The 15,832-nt window shown below is 41.0% G+C and overlaps 1 protein-coding gene across 4 annotated transcripts in view; it reads left to right on the top strand.

Annotated features, from left to right (window-relative positions):
• Positions 1-15,832, top strand: part of ARHGAP21 (Rho GTPase activating protein 21) — a 120,389-nt gene that overhangs the window by 25,905 nt on the left and 78,652 nt on the right. For 2 of the 4 annotated variants that reach the window (XM_021388011.1, XM_021388014.1), the window contains exon 1: positions 6,042-6,155. The exons of the other annotated variants lie outside the window; for them this stretch is intronic. In XM_021388011.1, the coding sequence (XP_021243686.1) occupies positions 6,072-6,155 (84 nt within the window). In that variant the 5' untranslated portion in view covers positions 6,042-6,071. Of the gene's footprint in view, positions 1-6,041; positions 6,156-15,832 lie in introns of those variants that run through there. 4 annotated transcript variants of the gene reach the window in all.

Below are 15,832 nucleotides of genomic sequence, written 5' to 3' on the forward strand. Positions count from 1 at the left end.
AATAGCAGAACTTGTCACGTGGAAGTACAGCGAGGAATGTGGAAACAAAAGGAGGTATCTGATAGCATTACCCCTGTGGAAGGGCTCAGGCCAGTTTTGGACCCAGAGCCGAACCTTTCAGTGCTGCATATGACGATGATCTGTTCTAGTAGGTGCCACCTGGCAGGCAGAGTGCTTGGAGGCTGTGCCAGTGAGAGCGTGCTTATTTCTTTGCAAACAGAAAAGCTTCTTCCCAGTTAAGTAGTTCTGTTGTTACAAAAGCCATGCAAGTTGATAGGATTTAGTTAGATGCGTTTACTGTTGTTCCTGGGGAAGAAAAATTCAAAACGTCCCTGCTCCCTAAGCTAGTAAAAGTAATAATGAACCATATCATTGCCACTGTGTACAGTTTGTCTTCTAGAGACATGCACGGAATATAGACATGATTAGTAACGTAGCTTACAGTCATCATCATTTTTGTGATGACAAATTTGTTGATGGTGTTATGTTATGTTACTTAGAAGCATTGAAGTGTTTTGGTCAGGCCTTAAAAGGTAACCACGGAGAGAAAGCTCAAATGAAGTCATAGTGCTTTTTTTTTTGTGGAGATGATGTAAAATAACCTGGTGAAAAGTACTAATGTAACTCAAAACACAGTAACAAGTACACTTGCTTCCTTACTTTTAGATTTTTGGTTTTGCTTTTTTCATTCTCTGACCTATAAAACAAAGGGTAGTGAGAGCAGATAAACACTGAAACAGAGCTGATGCAGTTGTGGGGACAGGGGATTAGGCAAACAGGAATTTCCACGGGAGCGTGCTGTGTTTCTTCTGCCCTCCAGGAGCGTGAAGGTGGAAAGCGAGTAATGATCAGTTGAGCTGAGGTAGTGGTGATGAAAGCTTGGGAAACCTTTTGTGTTCTCACAAGTTTGATCTTGTTAACACGGTGATGTTACAGAAGTGCTGAGTGGTATCACAGTAGTGTACTTTGTCTCAGAGTATGTGTTGCTTTGTATTTCTTCAGTCGCCATTAAACGTGGATGTGCGTCTCAGCAATAGAGCAATGGTGGAAGCTTTCCTCCGGTTTTTAAAGATTGACAACTCCCGTACTAGCATTCAGTTTGGAGACTTTTGTGTTGGTTTTTTTTTTTTTCCTGTAAAATACTCATTTTTTTGTGGAATAACAGAAAATGATGCTTTCCTGCAGCTGAAGTTAGTGAGAGGCCTGTTCTTATTTTGGATACCTACTCTCTGAAACGAAGAAATCTGTAAATGAACAACTTAGATAAAGGGGGAGAGAAAATGCATCCTGTATCGTGTCAGAAGCAGAAGTTAAAGAAACACCAAAATAGTCTACTGAAAATGAACTACTGAAGATGACTGCATGGAGCTAACACCTAAGCAGCACTTTGGCTTACTTGAGAACTGGTAGCTCAAGGGAGAAGGGTTTTCTCTCTACTGTGATTCACCCTAACAGTCTCCACATCAGTGTTGTTATCCAGTGTCCTTGAAAACAGGATGACAGCAGAGTTCTGTGAGAATGGCTCCCTGTGACTTCAGAAGTCTTCTTGCAACCAAACAGATGAGGACTTCATTCTGCATTAGCAATGTCTTTAAAGTGTTCATAGAAGCAACTCTGTATGATTTGTAAATGGTTCTGTACCAGCTGTTCTACAGCTGCATTTACCCTCGAAGGATATCTGTTGTGTTGATACTTCTCTCAACTGTGTTGCATCCTAAAAATAAATTGATTTGGGGGAAGGAAACACTCCAGATTTTTTTTTTTTTAAGATGGAGGGAGGTGGTTTTGGCATTTACTGTTTTTTTCCTACTTAATGTTCATAGCTTTTGATAACAATTCCAATGATGGGAAAGAATTCAGAATGGAAATCCTATTTCAGCCTCTTCCTGCTCTTGACTCAGTGTGTAAAAACTTTTCTCATTGTCAGTCTTGTGAGCTGAGCAATGGAAAGACTGTGTCTTTTTTTTGATGAGTTTTTCCTTCTTGTTCTTGTACACTTCTTAATTTCATTTAGTAAAATGCGCCAGACTTCCTCTGGAGCTTCACCATGGTCATTAGGAGTCTAGACCTAGTTGGCAACCACTGAGATACATCTGAGCTGCTCTTGAAATTCTTTCAAGTGCCCACTGTGCACAGCTGTGGTTAACAGAAACAAATGGAACCCAGAGGTGCTGCTGAAGACTTCTGCCTGTGAGAGAAGAAAGATGAACAAAATCTTGTCCTTTCTAGAACCTTATAACTTCTGATGAAAGTAACTGCTTTGCAGATCTGAAAACGTCTGATGTGGGAGAAGGGAAGAACCAGTTCAGAGGCGTTGTTTACAGTTGTTGCTCGTGTCTATGTACATCTTTTGTTTTCTTTGTGAAATCACTAAAATGTCATTACGAGGAAGAAAAAAGTATTAATTACTCTGTGCAGAGCGCAGCAAAATCCTTGGGGTTACTTTGTACAGTAGTGCCAAGGGAACGCCGGCTACTAGTTACAAGCGCGCTGGTCTGTTAACTGGGTAGGTGGAGTAATAAATAAGTGATTGGCTGGAATGGGACTTACTCAGCTCACTTGTGTTCTCAGTCCAGTCATCATTTACTGAAGTACGTTTTCCATGACTGACTCTAAAAGATAACCTTAGTTGTTTCTATGTGTTAGTGTGTGTAAAGACACAGGAAAACTGAGTAACTGAACTCGTCTGTGTCATCAGTGTCTTTTCTCAGATCTTACGGTGTGGCAAGGGGCTCTCTGGGCAATGGAATGTTGAGACCTTTGGAGCCTGCTGACACGGATACGTGCCCGCTGTCATTCTCTGCTGCTGGGAGTGTACCTTTACGTGCTGTGTTGGTTTTGTGCCCCAGTTTGAAATTCAGCGTGGAAGCCTTGTTCTAAAAGCTTTTACCAAAATGATGTAAACCTAATTCTTTTTATTAAACTTTCTTATAAGGGGGACATTAGTAAGTTGAGTATTGAAAACTCTTTACTGTGCCCCTACATGAAGGTAGTTCTATCAATTCTTGTGCAGTTACTCAAGAATTTTCTAAGCAGAATCTCCAAAGCATAGCTGTGCTTAGAAGAAATACAGAAGGTCTTCCAACAAACATGTAACAGTGATCTGTAAAGAAAATTCTATTCTGTTCTAAAATAAGGTAGTGGAATTTGATTTAACCTTGTACCAGGAAGGAGGTTGTCTCTTGTAAATAGGAGCAATTGTCAGGCTAGCTGAAGGCTGTCAGGAATGGTTTTCAGTAATGGCAGATTAAACTTAGAAGTACACAGACTGACTTGGAGGGACATTTTTTAGGGAATAAATGCAATTGACTGTTGCAGGTGCAGCTCTTGTGGCAGTTCCCGAGCTCCTCTTTTTATCTGAGGATATGAGCAAAGACTCAGGCTTGTAAGAACTTTGGTCCTTGTCTCCTTCCAGCTTACTGAAGTTTAAAAGTGTTTTGATATTGATTGTTAGTGGCAAAAAGCCAAGCCAATTACTGACTGCGTCTGAAAATGTTTCCCTACTGCAATCCATTGTAATTTATGTTTTTATCTGAAGGATTTAGATACTTCTGTGTGAACTGCAGTATTACATAAGCACTGGCCAGGTTTGGGGGGGATGAGTTGCTTCAGAATTTCCTTAAAACAGCTTTGAAAATTAATGCCAAAAAGTAGCAGGCTAATAATGGTTGTTGATCTTATGTGAAGATCTGCACAAACTTGATTCTTGAGGCTGAACTGACTTCTTAAATTTTGGACAGTATTTTTAACATGCCACGTTGAATACTTATTAGGAGTTTGAGTACTTCAGCGGGCCAAAATGCTGGATAATACTATATAAACCTAAAAGTAGTTAATAGTGAGACTGATTGTTGCAGAATTGGACTACAATATTGGTTAAAACATGCCTGATTTTTTTGGTCTAAACAAGCAAACTGCTCTTAACTTTCCAGACCTCCTTTCCCTTCTTCCCTCCACCCTGTTCAGCTGATGACAGCGTTTTTCCACAGCGTGACTGATGTTCAGCTGGCTGTTGCTGAGCTGCTGCATGGGCTTCGCCAGCACCCCTGCCTGCTGCTCCCACAGGGTGCCCTGCCCGCTCCTCCCTCCTTCCTGCCTTCCTTTCCTGAATGCCTCGCTGCCTCGTTCTGCTCTGGCATCTCTGCAGAATCCTCCTCTCATCAGACTTCCCCAAACATCCTCCTGCTCCAAGATTTCTCAGGCTTAGATAGTTATGATGTCTGCTGTGAGGAAGTGTGTCTGTTCCACCTAGTAATAGTTGCTAAGCAGGACTTGTCTTCCAGCCTCTTGTCAGCACAGGCTGCTTCAGTGCTGGCCATTTAACTTGCACAAGGAGCTCTTATGCTTCTAATATCTCAAGCACTTTAATTTCCATATTTTTTTTTCTTAGGCTATATTACTTTTGTGCAGTGTCACATTGATACTGCTCTTCTTCCTTTTCCATAATGATAATAGAGAATTTCTGCCATGTATGTCTTAAACAGCATAGATCTCTTGCACACAGCTGTGTTCTGGCAATCTTCAGACTCTTCACGTTGGTGAGAAGAGATTTTGCTTGGACTCTGGCATTAATTCCCGGAGCCCTTGGGATGAGAATCTGGAACAAGTTTTTTTGATTTGATTAAAAGCAAATGAGACTGTATCTGTGTAACTACTTCAGTGTTGCAAGCTGCTATTTGGCCCAGCCATTAGTTTGGCTCTTATGTACAAGTTTATTTCCAGACTGCTTTTAATGTGTGTTTTTTCTTTCATGTTCGAAGCAATTTTCAGTAGTTTGGCTGTTAGTAAAGCAAAGGTTGAATTGGCCACCTGGTTGTGTAGGCCTTGCTAGATACCCCCTCAAGATAGACAAGTCTCCTGCATCTCACAGATGTTCTTCCTCGAGGCAATGCATGAATGCTCATTCTAAAGGGATTCTTTCCTTCTTCTCATCCACATCTCTTCCCTTGTGCTTTCCTTGTCTTCCTCTTACTGGAGGAGTAGCTGAGCATGGGTATGGAGGTACCTGACACCTGTGTCCTGTGGAGCTGTCTCTGCTCCTTTCTTGGCTTCAGGTCAGAATTCTGGGGCCTGTTCTCACTGAGAAGTTTCTTGGGATATCACACATTTTCCAGAAATAAGACATTCTGGTTTTAAGATATTTGGAGCTACAGTTGATAGATAAAACCATGTCTGGCTGGTACTGAAGAGCTTGTTCATTAGTTGTGGTGCTTAAGCCTCAGATAATTTAAAGTTGCTTTGTAACTAGGCTAGTGGTTCATGTAATGATCACTGAAGGGGAAGGAGGTACACAAGTTAGACAATTCATAGAAGGTGAAGTGTATATCTGAGATAGGGTTGTCTGCAAACTGCAAAAGAGAAATACATAAAGGAAGAAAGAAACATTTCTACTATTTCTTCTCAGGTTCTCAGGATCCCACTGCTCCATCTTTTGTTCGCCTCCCCATGGGGCAGTCATTTTCCTATGTTACAAAAGGCAGACAGCATTCCTATGCATAGTGCTTTGATGGGTTAAAGGGGGGTCATCATTTAAGAACATGAAGCATGTGAACCTCTGTGACTTCAGTGAAATCTGTGAGGTTTTCCTGGCTTTGGAAAGTGGCTCATATTGTGCTGTGTTTTAAAACAGAAGACACAGCTTTTGGATCTTGTGAAAATGCAGAAGCCAGTATCATAGCTGTGCCTTAGCAAGTTTAAGATCCATGATATGAATGATTGGTGATGTTTGGACTGGTTTCAGCGGCAGTAGGAAAAAAAAAAAAGAACAAGCACAGCTTGAGAGCACCTTTTTTGTATTTGCTGTAGTGAGAATTCTTAGGATGTTCTGATTTCCCATTTCTTTTTCAAGAATGCATGATTTGACAGTTTCGGAAGTGTTGTTTTGAAGAATGTTATGCAGTTCTGTCAATTTATCTTGTTGAGTTGACACATGATTGGGGTGGGAAGGGAGTCTGAGCAGGAAGGAAGGTCCTTGTTCCTGAATGTCATTACTGCATAGCTCTCATATCCTTCAGTATCACTCGGACAAAAGCTGAGTCAGAGCACAGCAGCAGTCTGCGCTATAGCAAGACATGGCCCAATTCAAGATTCTGGACTGCGTGATCAATCACAAATGGAGCTTCATATGTAACCTCTATTGTGCTTGGAGTGGTCAGGTTTGTTGTTTTCTTATCTTATAATATTTTAATACGATTATATAACTTAATATAATGATGGGGGGAAGGCTCTAGTGTCATCCATTTCTCCCTATTAAAATGCTATTAAAAATGTATTAAGAATAAAGCCATAAACTAAAGACTTTCCTACAGTTAATAAAAACATAAAACATGCTTTTAACCATATAATTGCTTTTTAACAGTTGGAGTACTTCAGATTGCTCTGGTAGAGTCTTAACCTTTGAGGAGGATTTACTCTATGAATTGCACAAAAAGATGATATGTCACGTACAGGAAGGGGGAGATGTGCCAGGACCATCTGCATTGTGAATAAATATAAAGCTGATTTGTTTCCCAGTTTAACAGAACTCAAACGTTTTGGCTGTTTCAGAATTTATCGTGGATATGAGAGAAAATAATGTGAGAGGAGGTTGGGTATTACATACTTTTTTTGAACACACAGGATAAAATAACTTACTACAGAATGTTATTCAGTTCTTAATTTGGACAGATGAAAGTCTAATTGACTTATTTCCTGCAGAACTGGAGGGAAAAAAACCCTGCCTGGATATTGCATGGAGATGTTTGTAAATAGAATCCACTTACTAAGGATATAAAATAGTGCTATTCTGTTGCAGTACTACTTTCAAGGTGGATGTTACCTGTGTTTCTCACCTAGCATTCAGCCAGTCACTAAAGAGAACTTGCTGTGTTCTTGTGCAGCATTAAGGAGCAGGCTTTATAAAAAATCACAGTTCCAGTACAGTAACTAGAGGCAAGTGATGTAGCAGTATTCTCACCATACATAAAAGTCTGTAGAAACTATATGGCCTTTTAAAAAAAATAATCTCCTTAATGTTATAATTTAAAGTAGTCTCATCTGTTGAGTAGGAAAGATAGAGACAAATGGATGCTTTTAGAGCTTTAAGTATCAGATGCTCAACTGTCACTAAGTTTGATCAAGTTTGCAAACACATAGGTAAGAATTCATCTGTATAGGCAAATTCAATCTGACAGGAGCTTCCTGGACTTCAGAAATCAAGAAGTAGCAAGAAAATGTGAGGCTAGTGGTATGGGTGGTCCCATGAAGATTTGAAATGAGTTTGGCATAAGAAGGTGGAAGGGAAAGTGGCATTGTTTTTTGAGCAGTACAATGAAATGAACCATTAAAAAAGAAAAACAATAAACTAAAACCAACACAAAAAAAGAACACCCAACAAGGCAGGTTTCACGTAACCTAAAAGCTATTTCTTACGAAACTGGAAAGAAAACCAGGCCTTAGATCAATATACTTGAAATTAATTGCATGCTTAAGGTAGAAATGTTGCAGAACTGTTAGATATTACTCACCTTTCTTAGATAAGTAGAACATATGGCTGCTGCGGTTTGTGGGTTGTTTTGTGGTGGTTTTTTTTTCTCTGAAAGTAAAATATCTGTAAACTACACATTGTAGTGAGTTGCTGCTGTTCTTTTTGCTTTTAAATGAATTTTTAAGTTCACGTATGATATATTATCTACTAGGAAGAGACCAGTGAAGCCATTCTGCTGCATTAGAATGGTATGTAAAATGTAGCTATGGTCAGCCCTGGGAAGAGATGCATGCTGCTTTGTATAGCAGTGTTGCTCCTCCTAGCAGTGTTCAGGAAGCCTGCAGGTGAGAGAGCGGGTAAGTACAGGCTGAGGCTAACAGGTCTTGCTCGAGTGTAGCTGCAAAGCCCAGTTCCCATTTGGCATATGGCATCCTTGAAGTAGCAGAGGTCATGCAACTTCTTTGGTGATTTTCATCCACTCTGACCCCTGTAAAGCATCAGGGGAGTGAATTAGTGTCATTTGGGAGCTGAGATGAAGCCTTGTGCATTTCCTCTGAAGTGACCATCCAAAATTTATATTCATGGGACAAATACAAACGCGCTTTATTGTCAGTTTATCACTAATGATTTATTGAATCAGATTGTAGAACTGTTCTCAAGGCTTTTTGTTTTTGCTGGCATACACTGTACTCAGCTCCTCTGGTGTACAGTTCCCAAAGTTTGGTTCTTGGAACAGGAAGAGAGTGGATATGTAAGAGGCAGGAGTATTTTCTTCCGTCTACCATGATAAAAACAGATCTTTAAAAAAAAAAAAAAGTACTTTCACAGTGTAGCATGACAGTTACTGTAACGGTGGGGGCCTTTTGAATCTGATAGAGCAAGCTGTTGTATGTATTAGAATGTTTGCAAAGAATACACAGAGTTCAGTGCTAAATTAGAAACCCGGTACAATCAGATTACTTGATTATGCAAATCATTGTAGTTCTGTTGGTATCGATGGATTACGGTTTTTAGCCTGAACATGGTATGGGATTGAAGGCTGTGTGGCTTTCACATTCTCTCATCATAGTAATTACAACAAACCCAAATGAAATTGCTTGCAAATTTTCTTCTTTGTGGGGACAGCTTCATTGCTTCTGATCTTTCTTAAAAAGCGTTACTGTAGAGTACTAAATGTCTTGCTTCTCTTTTGAGTTGTCTGTGATAGTCTTATGGAACATGAGGTAGATTTAACTGTGGAAGTCTGAAGGAGAACTTTAACGTGATTACAAATTTAGAAGTAGTGAAAAAGTAGCAGGCGGATTTTTACCATGGGAGACCAGTATATATGTATTTATATGTACGTCCGTGTCTGTACTCATACAGACTGCCCCAGCAGCATCGTAGATGATTAATGCTATTTTTAATACACTCTGGCTATGCTGAATTTTTAGCATTCTCTGAAGAAAAAATGAAACACCTTCAAAAATAAAGTGAAGGTAATCTTTTCCTTTGTTAGTCTGATGCTTGTGAAGTTGTAGCCTCGGAGTTGTCATAGTACCAGTACTGACCCAAGTAAGAGTCCTTCTTCAACAATTGTATGGAAGTACGAAGTAATGATTTTACTCATTAGCATAACTTAGCTCATCTTCAGTAAGATGCAGCAGAACTTACCCTCTGTTTCCTGGTAAGGACATCCTATATCAGCCTCCAGCATACAGGAAAACTCTTGATGCTTGTTGTCTTCACCTCTAGGCCCAGGTGGAACACGCTAGCAGCTCTGAAGCAGTCAGTGCCACTTCTTCAGATGGCTGAAAGGATTACTGGTAGATAATGTGAAAGAAACAATAGGGCAGTGTTGTGTAATTTCTTTTTTCCCTTGTATCACAAAAGCATTGCCTTCGAATCTTAGGCAATGGAACAGTATACCATGAGTTGAATGTAGCTCTTTGTACTAGCAAGGAGCAGGCCACTGCTGTGCCCTGAGCAGGTTGCTACCAGTTGGAGGATAGTGGGTCTTCTCACCATTCCAAATTCCTAGCTGAACAGTGCCTGGCTACTGTTTTTTATTGCTGTGTCCTAACCTCTAAAAGTAACAGTAGTGTTCTTTTAGCTGTCTGAATACTTAAAGTTCTGGTTTCCTAGTCAAGAGACAGGTATTCTGCAGAGTTCTGTCTACTTACAGATGGTCGGACAGGTTCACTGTACAGAAGAGCGTGCCTCACCATTGAAGTTGTCAGTCTTGGGAGAACTTTCACAGACATCAGTATAGTCTTTGAGAAAGTAAGTTTTCATGTGGTGGCATTGTAGCAGCCAAGATCTTTATTTTTTAACCCTGAGTTAATTCTTGCAGGCTACATTTTCTGTAAAACAGTGCATGAGGATGAGATGTGCAAGCTCAGCTGTTGTATTGCCTTCAAGCCTTAGGACGCAGAAGCACTGCAGCAGCTGCTGCACTGCAGCTATTTCCCTGCCTCCGGAGAATCTCAGATAACATTAAAAAAAACAACATTTCAGTCTTCTGAGTATGTCACTTGGAGGGTGAAATAACAAAGGTGATTGCATTCCTTTTCAGATATTTGCAGCTGATAACAGTTTTGAAATGTGATATTTATGTTATCTTCTTGTACTCTTATTTCTGTTTATCTCCTGCCTCGGAGGGAGGGAATATGATAAAAATCTTGTCTTATAGCAGTGCAGAGTGTGATGTTTTCAGATTTGTTGAGTAAAAGGTGTAAAATCAGTGCAGGAAATAGCTGGTGGCTTTACTCATTGTGGGAATTTGCATTGCTGCTGGAGAAACATTTTGTAATGTTCAGAAGTACAGGGAAGTAACTCAGCAACAGTGAGCAATTCCAACTGGAGTAATAGGCGTGCAAGGACAAGTAGTTCTTAAATAAGCCAGTGGATTTTTGTTAAAATAGGTTTCTCCTCTGCCCCCCACCCCATCCTCCAAACAGAACACAACGGAGGTTTAGCCATCAGCTCTACTGACCGTTCTTGCTGACACGTGTGCTGCAGGCTAGGAGGAAATACACAGGTCACTTATGATCACATTGTAAGGCAGTGTTTGAAAGCTGCTGGATTTGCAGCTAAACTGAAAATCCTGTGGACAACTTTCTCTTCTCTATCCTCTTAGTGATACCTCATCTCTGTTGACATAAAGATTTAAGATTTTTTTTTTCAAGATAATGACTTCAGTCCTTTTTTTAAACCATCTTCCTGTGTACCTTATTGAGGTAAATTAAATTGCTCACTGAAAAAGCTGCTTTTCTCTGTGCTGTACATGCATGGTAGATTATGAACGTCGGGTTTTGAAATACAACATCTGTGGCTTTGCATCTGTGTATGCTGATTTATACTTAAAACGAGCACTTCTGAGTGTAGGGCTTTTAAAACCTGCAGTGTGTTAATTTGCATGTTATATAATTTATTTCAAATGCAGTATCTTAAAACATGGGACCAGGATTATATTTCAGTGGTGCATCTTTGCTGGTGTTCATTTATACTCTCTGTATTTGCAAGCTTTAACACTGGGTAGTTTTAATTATGTATCTGGAGGCTGCTTTAGAGGGGAGAAGCTGTGTATGTAGGGTTGTAAAGGATCTTGAAACCTTGTCTTGCAAGTTTTGTGGTATTTTGAGCCGTGTTCTCTGTGTTAAATCTCTTTCCTAGGAAGTGCGGGCATGATAAGAATAGTTCCTTTCTCAAGGAAGTGCTTAAAACTCTCTCCCCGTGTGACTGTGTACGTCTTTTGCAAACAGGGTAGAATCTGAAATAGCATCCCACTTGACATAACCATATTTAGGATGGCAATCTGGATTTTGACATTGAGAGTCAATTCCCTGATCTTCCAAAGGCTTGCTGTGGGCAAGTCAGGCATTCATGTGCACATGGAACAAAATCTGAAGTAGATCTGCAAGATGGCTGAGTTGAAGATCTGATGACCTTAAGTCTGAACTGTTTGAATAATTGGCAGTTATGGCGATGTATTTGTACAGATGAAGTGGTGCAACTAATCTCTTTTAATTTCTTATTTTTGAAACAGGGATAAGCATATTCTACCTATATTGGAAAGATCACTAGCTGCTCTAAGAGAAAGATCAGCCTCATACCTGCGTTAGAGAGAGGAGGGCTAAAGTGCATTTCTATCTCACTTCCAGGCCCACAGAGTTCAGCATCGTGGCTGCATCACAGAATAGCCCAGGCTAAGCCTAAGGGTTTAGTGCATAAAGTGGAAGTGCATAAGGGCTTTAACTCTGTCCTCAGCAGAGCTGATGACTTGTGTAACCAAGATATAGCCTCTGGGTATGATGAGGAGGAGGACCAGTGTGAATTGGAGAAGTGTGTAGGTCCTTTTGCAGCTGACTTTAAAGCTGTCCTGCATCTAATTATTGAAACAGGGCCTGTGGAGATCAGGTTTTATACTGTGCAGTGATCTTGTTTTACTTAATGGTTTGTGCAGAACTAACTTGCATGCATGAGTAGTGTGCTGTAGTAGAATCTGGTGAAAATGCAGTGAAAGCTATCTGGTATGTAGTGAGTGATAAATTCTGCGTTATACCAGAAACCAAAAGAGTAAAAACTTCATCCAATTTTGTTCTTAATTTTGTAGTAGTGCACTTAGCTGGGGCAGCTGAAGCTCTTCTCTCCCCGTTTGCAGGAAGCAGAACGGATCACGGGCAGCTTTTATTTGTGGGTTTATCACAAAGTTCCATAGGCTAGAAGAAGCAGCGGAATGCAGCCGTGAGCAGGCTTTGACTTTGTGCAAACTGCTCTTCTGTCAGAGTGCTGAGACAGTTCTTTTACCATGCATGGAGTAACCTCAAGCGTTGCTTCAGTACAGAGAGGCAGAAGCATGCTCTTAGTCTGTCTCTGATATTTCCAGATCTGACTCTAAGGTTAAAGACAAAGCATTTCCTATTCTTAACAAGCAACAGCAGAACAGGCAGAGAAGCGATAGCTCTGATTTAGCTAAATTAGGATCACATGACATTTTGCTGTTATGTTACCAGCCCTGCAGATGTTTCCTTTCTTTCCAATTTAAGGAGGATGTTGCTGTTAAGAGGGGACGCTTTTGCTAATGAGCCTATAAGAAAACAAGGAAGCTCTAAATTTCTTTTTGTTTTTATTGTTTTTCTGACTACATTTATTCCAATGAACTGTTTATTATTCTAAATCTATATTGCAAGATATAAACAAAAACAGATTTTGTAAATAATTTGCATATCTGTCCTCTAAACTCCATGTATTTTTGCTCTGCTTCTTGGTAGTGCTTGGAATTAGCTGTTCCTCTGTGGGAAGTGGAAGGTATGAGCTAAACCCAAATGCCCTTTGGCTTTTGAAAAGATTCCTGTTAAAGCATTACAGGTTTTGATTGTGGACAAGCCGCTCCAGAAAAACCCACAACAATTACATACGAATGTACAAACACAATCTAGTATGTTTTTGTAGTTTGTGTATGCCATATTAAAGCGTGCCCTTACTGAGTTGAAGTATGCTGAACTCACTGGTATCTGGATCTGATAAATCATTTGTAAGTACACATTGGTAAAGGAGCTGCTAGGCGCTGACTCTGGAGAAGTCTTCTTCAGTCACGTTTGAGCTGTAGTGGAGCACTGATCATACCAAACCTGATCTTGCTCGTGGTGAAGAGGCAGTGGAAGACATCTAGGTACCAGAACTACGGTACAGGAAGACCAGAGCTTGCTCTGCATAAAGAGCTAGTTAAGCTGTAGGCTAAGGAGGTTGTTGTTCTCCATGCTTCAAAGAAGCCGAACTGTTCCTGGATCCCTCCTGGCCTGCAGAGCTGCATACTCCTTTTCTTCAACCAAGCAGGCCCAACTGGGCTAAGTTAACAGAGCCAACTGATGTTGCTGTGTGTAACACAGAGCCAGGTGAATAGCAGTTGGGAACTTTTTGGTTGAACAGATGTACAGAATCGACATTTTTAAGATCTTCCTTTTTCAGATTGTGACATCAATAAATTCTTGAGTGTTTAGCTGATGTAAAGCTAGTTAGTTGATATAGTTATTATTAGTTTATTGTCACGAAAATTGAATTTATTTTAAATGCAGGCTTCATCTAACCTTTCTTGTTTTTTCCTGTATTTGGGCTTAGGGCAAAAAAGTGGCAATTTCAATGAGAGCATTTTAGCATGGGGAAGGAAGGTGGAGGGCTGGAGGTAGCCTCCAGCTGTGCTTTTCAGGTCCGTGGAGTGGTGATGAAACTGACAGAAGCAACTACTACTTTTCTTAACAGAGCACGCTTTCATGAGCAGTAGAGCACAGTAAGGAGAACTTAAGCTGTGTAAAATAAGGTGCACATGTGGACAAGTTTTTTGCTGGTTTTCTGCTCTGCCTTGACCTATTTGAAGATGGAAATCCCCTCTTGAAGATACTATTTCTCCATTGAATGATGATGTTTACTATGCCAGTAGTTACAAAGGCACACGAAAGCTCGCGTCCCTCTGTCCATCTCCTCCTGCCCCCAAGTGAGCTATGCAGCCCTCATGGCAGCAGTGTTGTCTCCTTCCCCATGTGAACAGCCATCTGCTGTGTTGGCATAGAAACTTTGTTTTTGAAAGGTTGTGTATTTCCCGCTTACTTCATGCTTCTGGAGAGTCATCATGTACCACTCTCTTGAGTCTTTCTCCATACCTGGCCTTGGTTTGAGAACATCATTAATGCATTTTATTGAATTGAGTTACTCACTTTCAAGAAAAATTTAAAATCTGTTGATGTACCTTCCAATCTCTGCAGGCAGGCAGGCACTACCGTTGGTACTGAATTAGAAGGATATTCCAGGTCCAGTATTTCATTTAAGTGGGGTTCACACTCCTAAAAGGTGGTGGTGGCAGGTTTGCTACCAGGAGCACCTCATAGCAAGAACCTGACTTCAGTTTGGTTAGTCTCCCGAGACTGACCTGTCACTCCCCCAAGTCCGACAGTGGGCTTCTGTGAGGGAAGTACCTGGAGTGTGGCCTTCCTCCAAGACCTTTGCTCTCTTCAGTGCTTTTACACCGCTATTGCCTTGCTCTGAAGCCTCTCAACTCTTCATGGTTGTCAGCACAACTCATGCGAGAACAGAGAGGAGAGCTGCTTGCAGGGACCTCCTCACCCCTGCTGGTAAGGGCGCAGGGCTCAGCTGCCCTGTCTGGGTGAGGGACAAATGATACAAGTGACACTGCCAGTCTTTGCTCTAAGGGTGAGTTGGGTTCTTCAATCTGTTGGCCTTTCTTATCCTTCTCAGTTACTGCATCTTCCTCAGCGGCAGTTCCAGAGTCCTGGGGAGTGTCGGCAAGCATCCTGTGCTTCATATGTGCACCCATCAATGCCACTGGTGATGCGTGGGTCACCTAGTGTCTGAGAGCTCCTCACACCTACTGAGTTGGGGATCTTCCCTCTTCCTTCATGAGGAGCATCTTTGTGAAAGAGCTATGCTTCCCAGTTCTGAAAGCAGACAGTCTTTTGCTATCATCAGCGGCCCTGATGAGATGGCACAGTCTGGGCTAGTTTTATATACCTCCGTGAGTGCAGTCTACTAATAGTTGTGTGTGTGATGACTCATGCTCCATTTATCTCCACATCTCAGGTTTTTTTTCTTGTGGTGAGAGCAGTTTCACAGCTGGTAGATTATTTGAGCTTTGTGGGCTTGTTTACATCTTCACTCCCAGTTTCAGGTGCTTCATGGCAAGGCAGCCTCGTGGTACCTGCTAAAAACAGGCTCTGTGATGACTGTCACTGGGCATCTAAGTCCTTCCTACAGCTTTCTTACATATAGCACTAAAGAGGACGGGATGGAGTTGGCTATCTTCTCGTATCTCTTGCGCTACCTTTCACTAGCTCCAGCACTGTCTGTGGAGTGGAATCCATCTCCTTACGGCCTGTTCTTTGAAAGAATGGAGAAGCACTAAGGGATGTTCTCTGGAAAAACTTCACTCTTTTGTGCTTCAGTATATTTATGTGTCTCAGGCTGCCTGATTCATGTGTTAGTGCTGATTGTGTTGTTATGGTATCACTCCTGTAGCTAAGACTTCGCTTATCCTGAACTACTTTCATTTCAATCTGCTGTGTTGCAGTCATGTCTACTTCTAGCGTTACAAAGAATTTTTGACATGGAGACCTGAAATTATGTAGGTTTGGGAATTTCTGCATTCTGGTTTTTCTGACTGTCTGTTTGCAGGGATTTTTCAGTGAAGAGCTGACTGCGTTGCTGAAGGCGAAAGTGATTGAACTCATTTGTTTGCTTCAAGGACAGAGCTATTTCCCGGATATTCGGAGGATAAGTTTGCTTAAGGCGTCAACCTTGTGTTAGTAGTTATTTTTCTTTGACTGGGAATGATTTACTTTCTGTAAAATGCTATTTTTACATTCCAGTCTGGTTAAA

The sequence above is a fragment of the Numida meleagris genome, chromosome 2 (genome assembly GCF_002078875.1).
Source record: "Numida meleagris isolate 19003 breed g44 Domestic line chromosome 2, NumMel1.0, whole genome shotgun sequence".
NCBI classification, from domain to species: Eukaryota; Metazoa; Chordata; class Aves; order Galliformes; family Numididae; genus Numida; species Numida meleagris.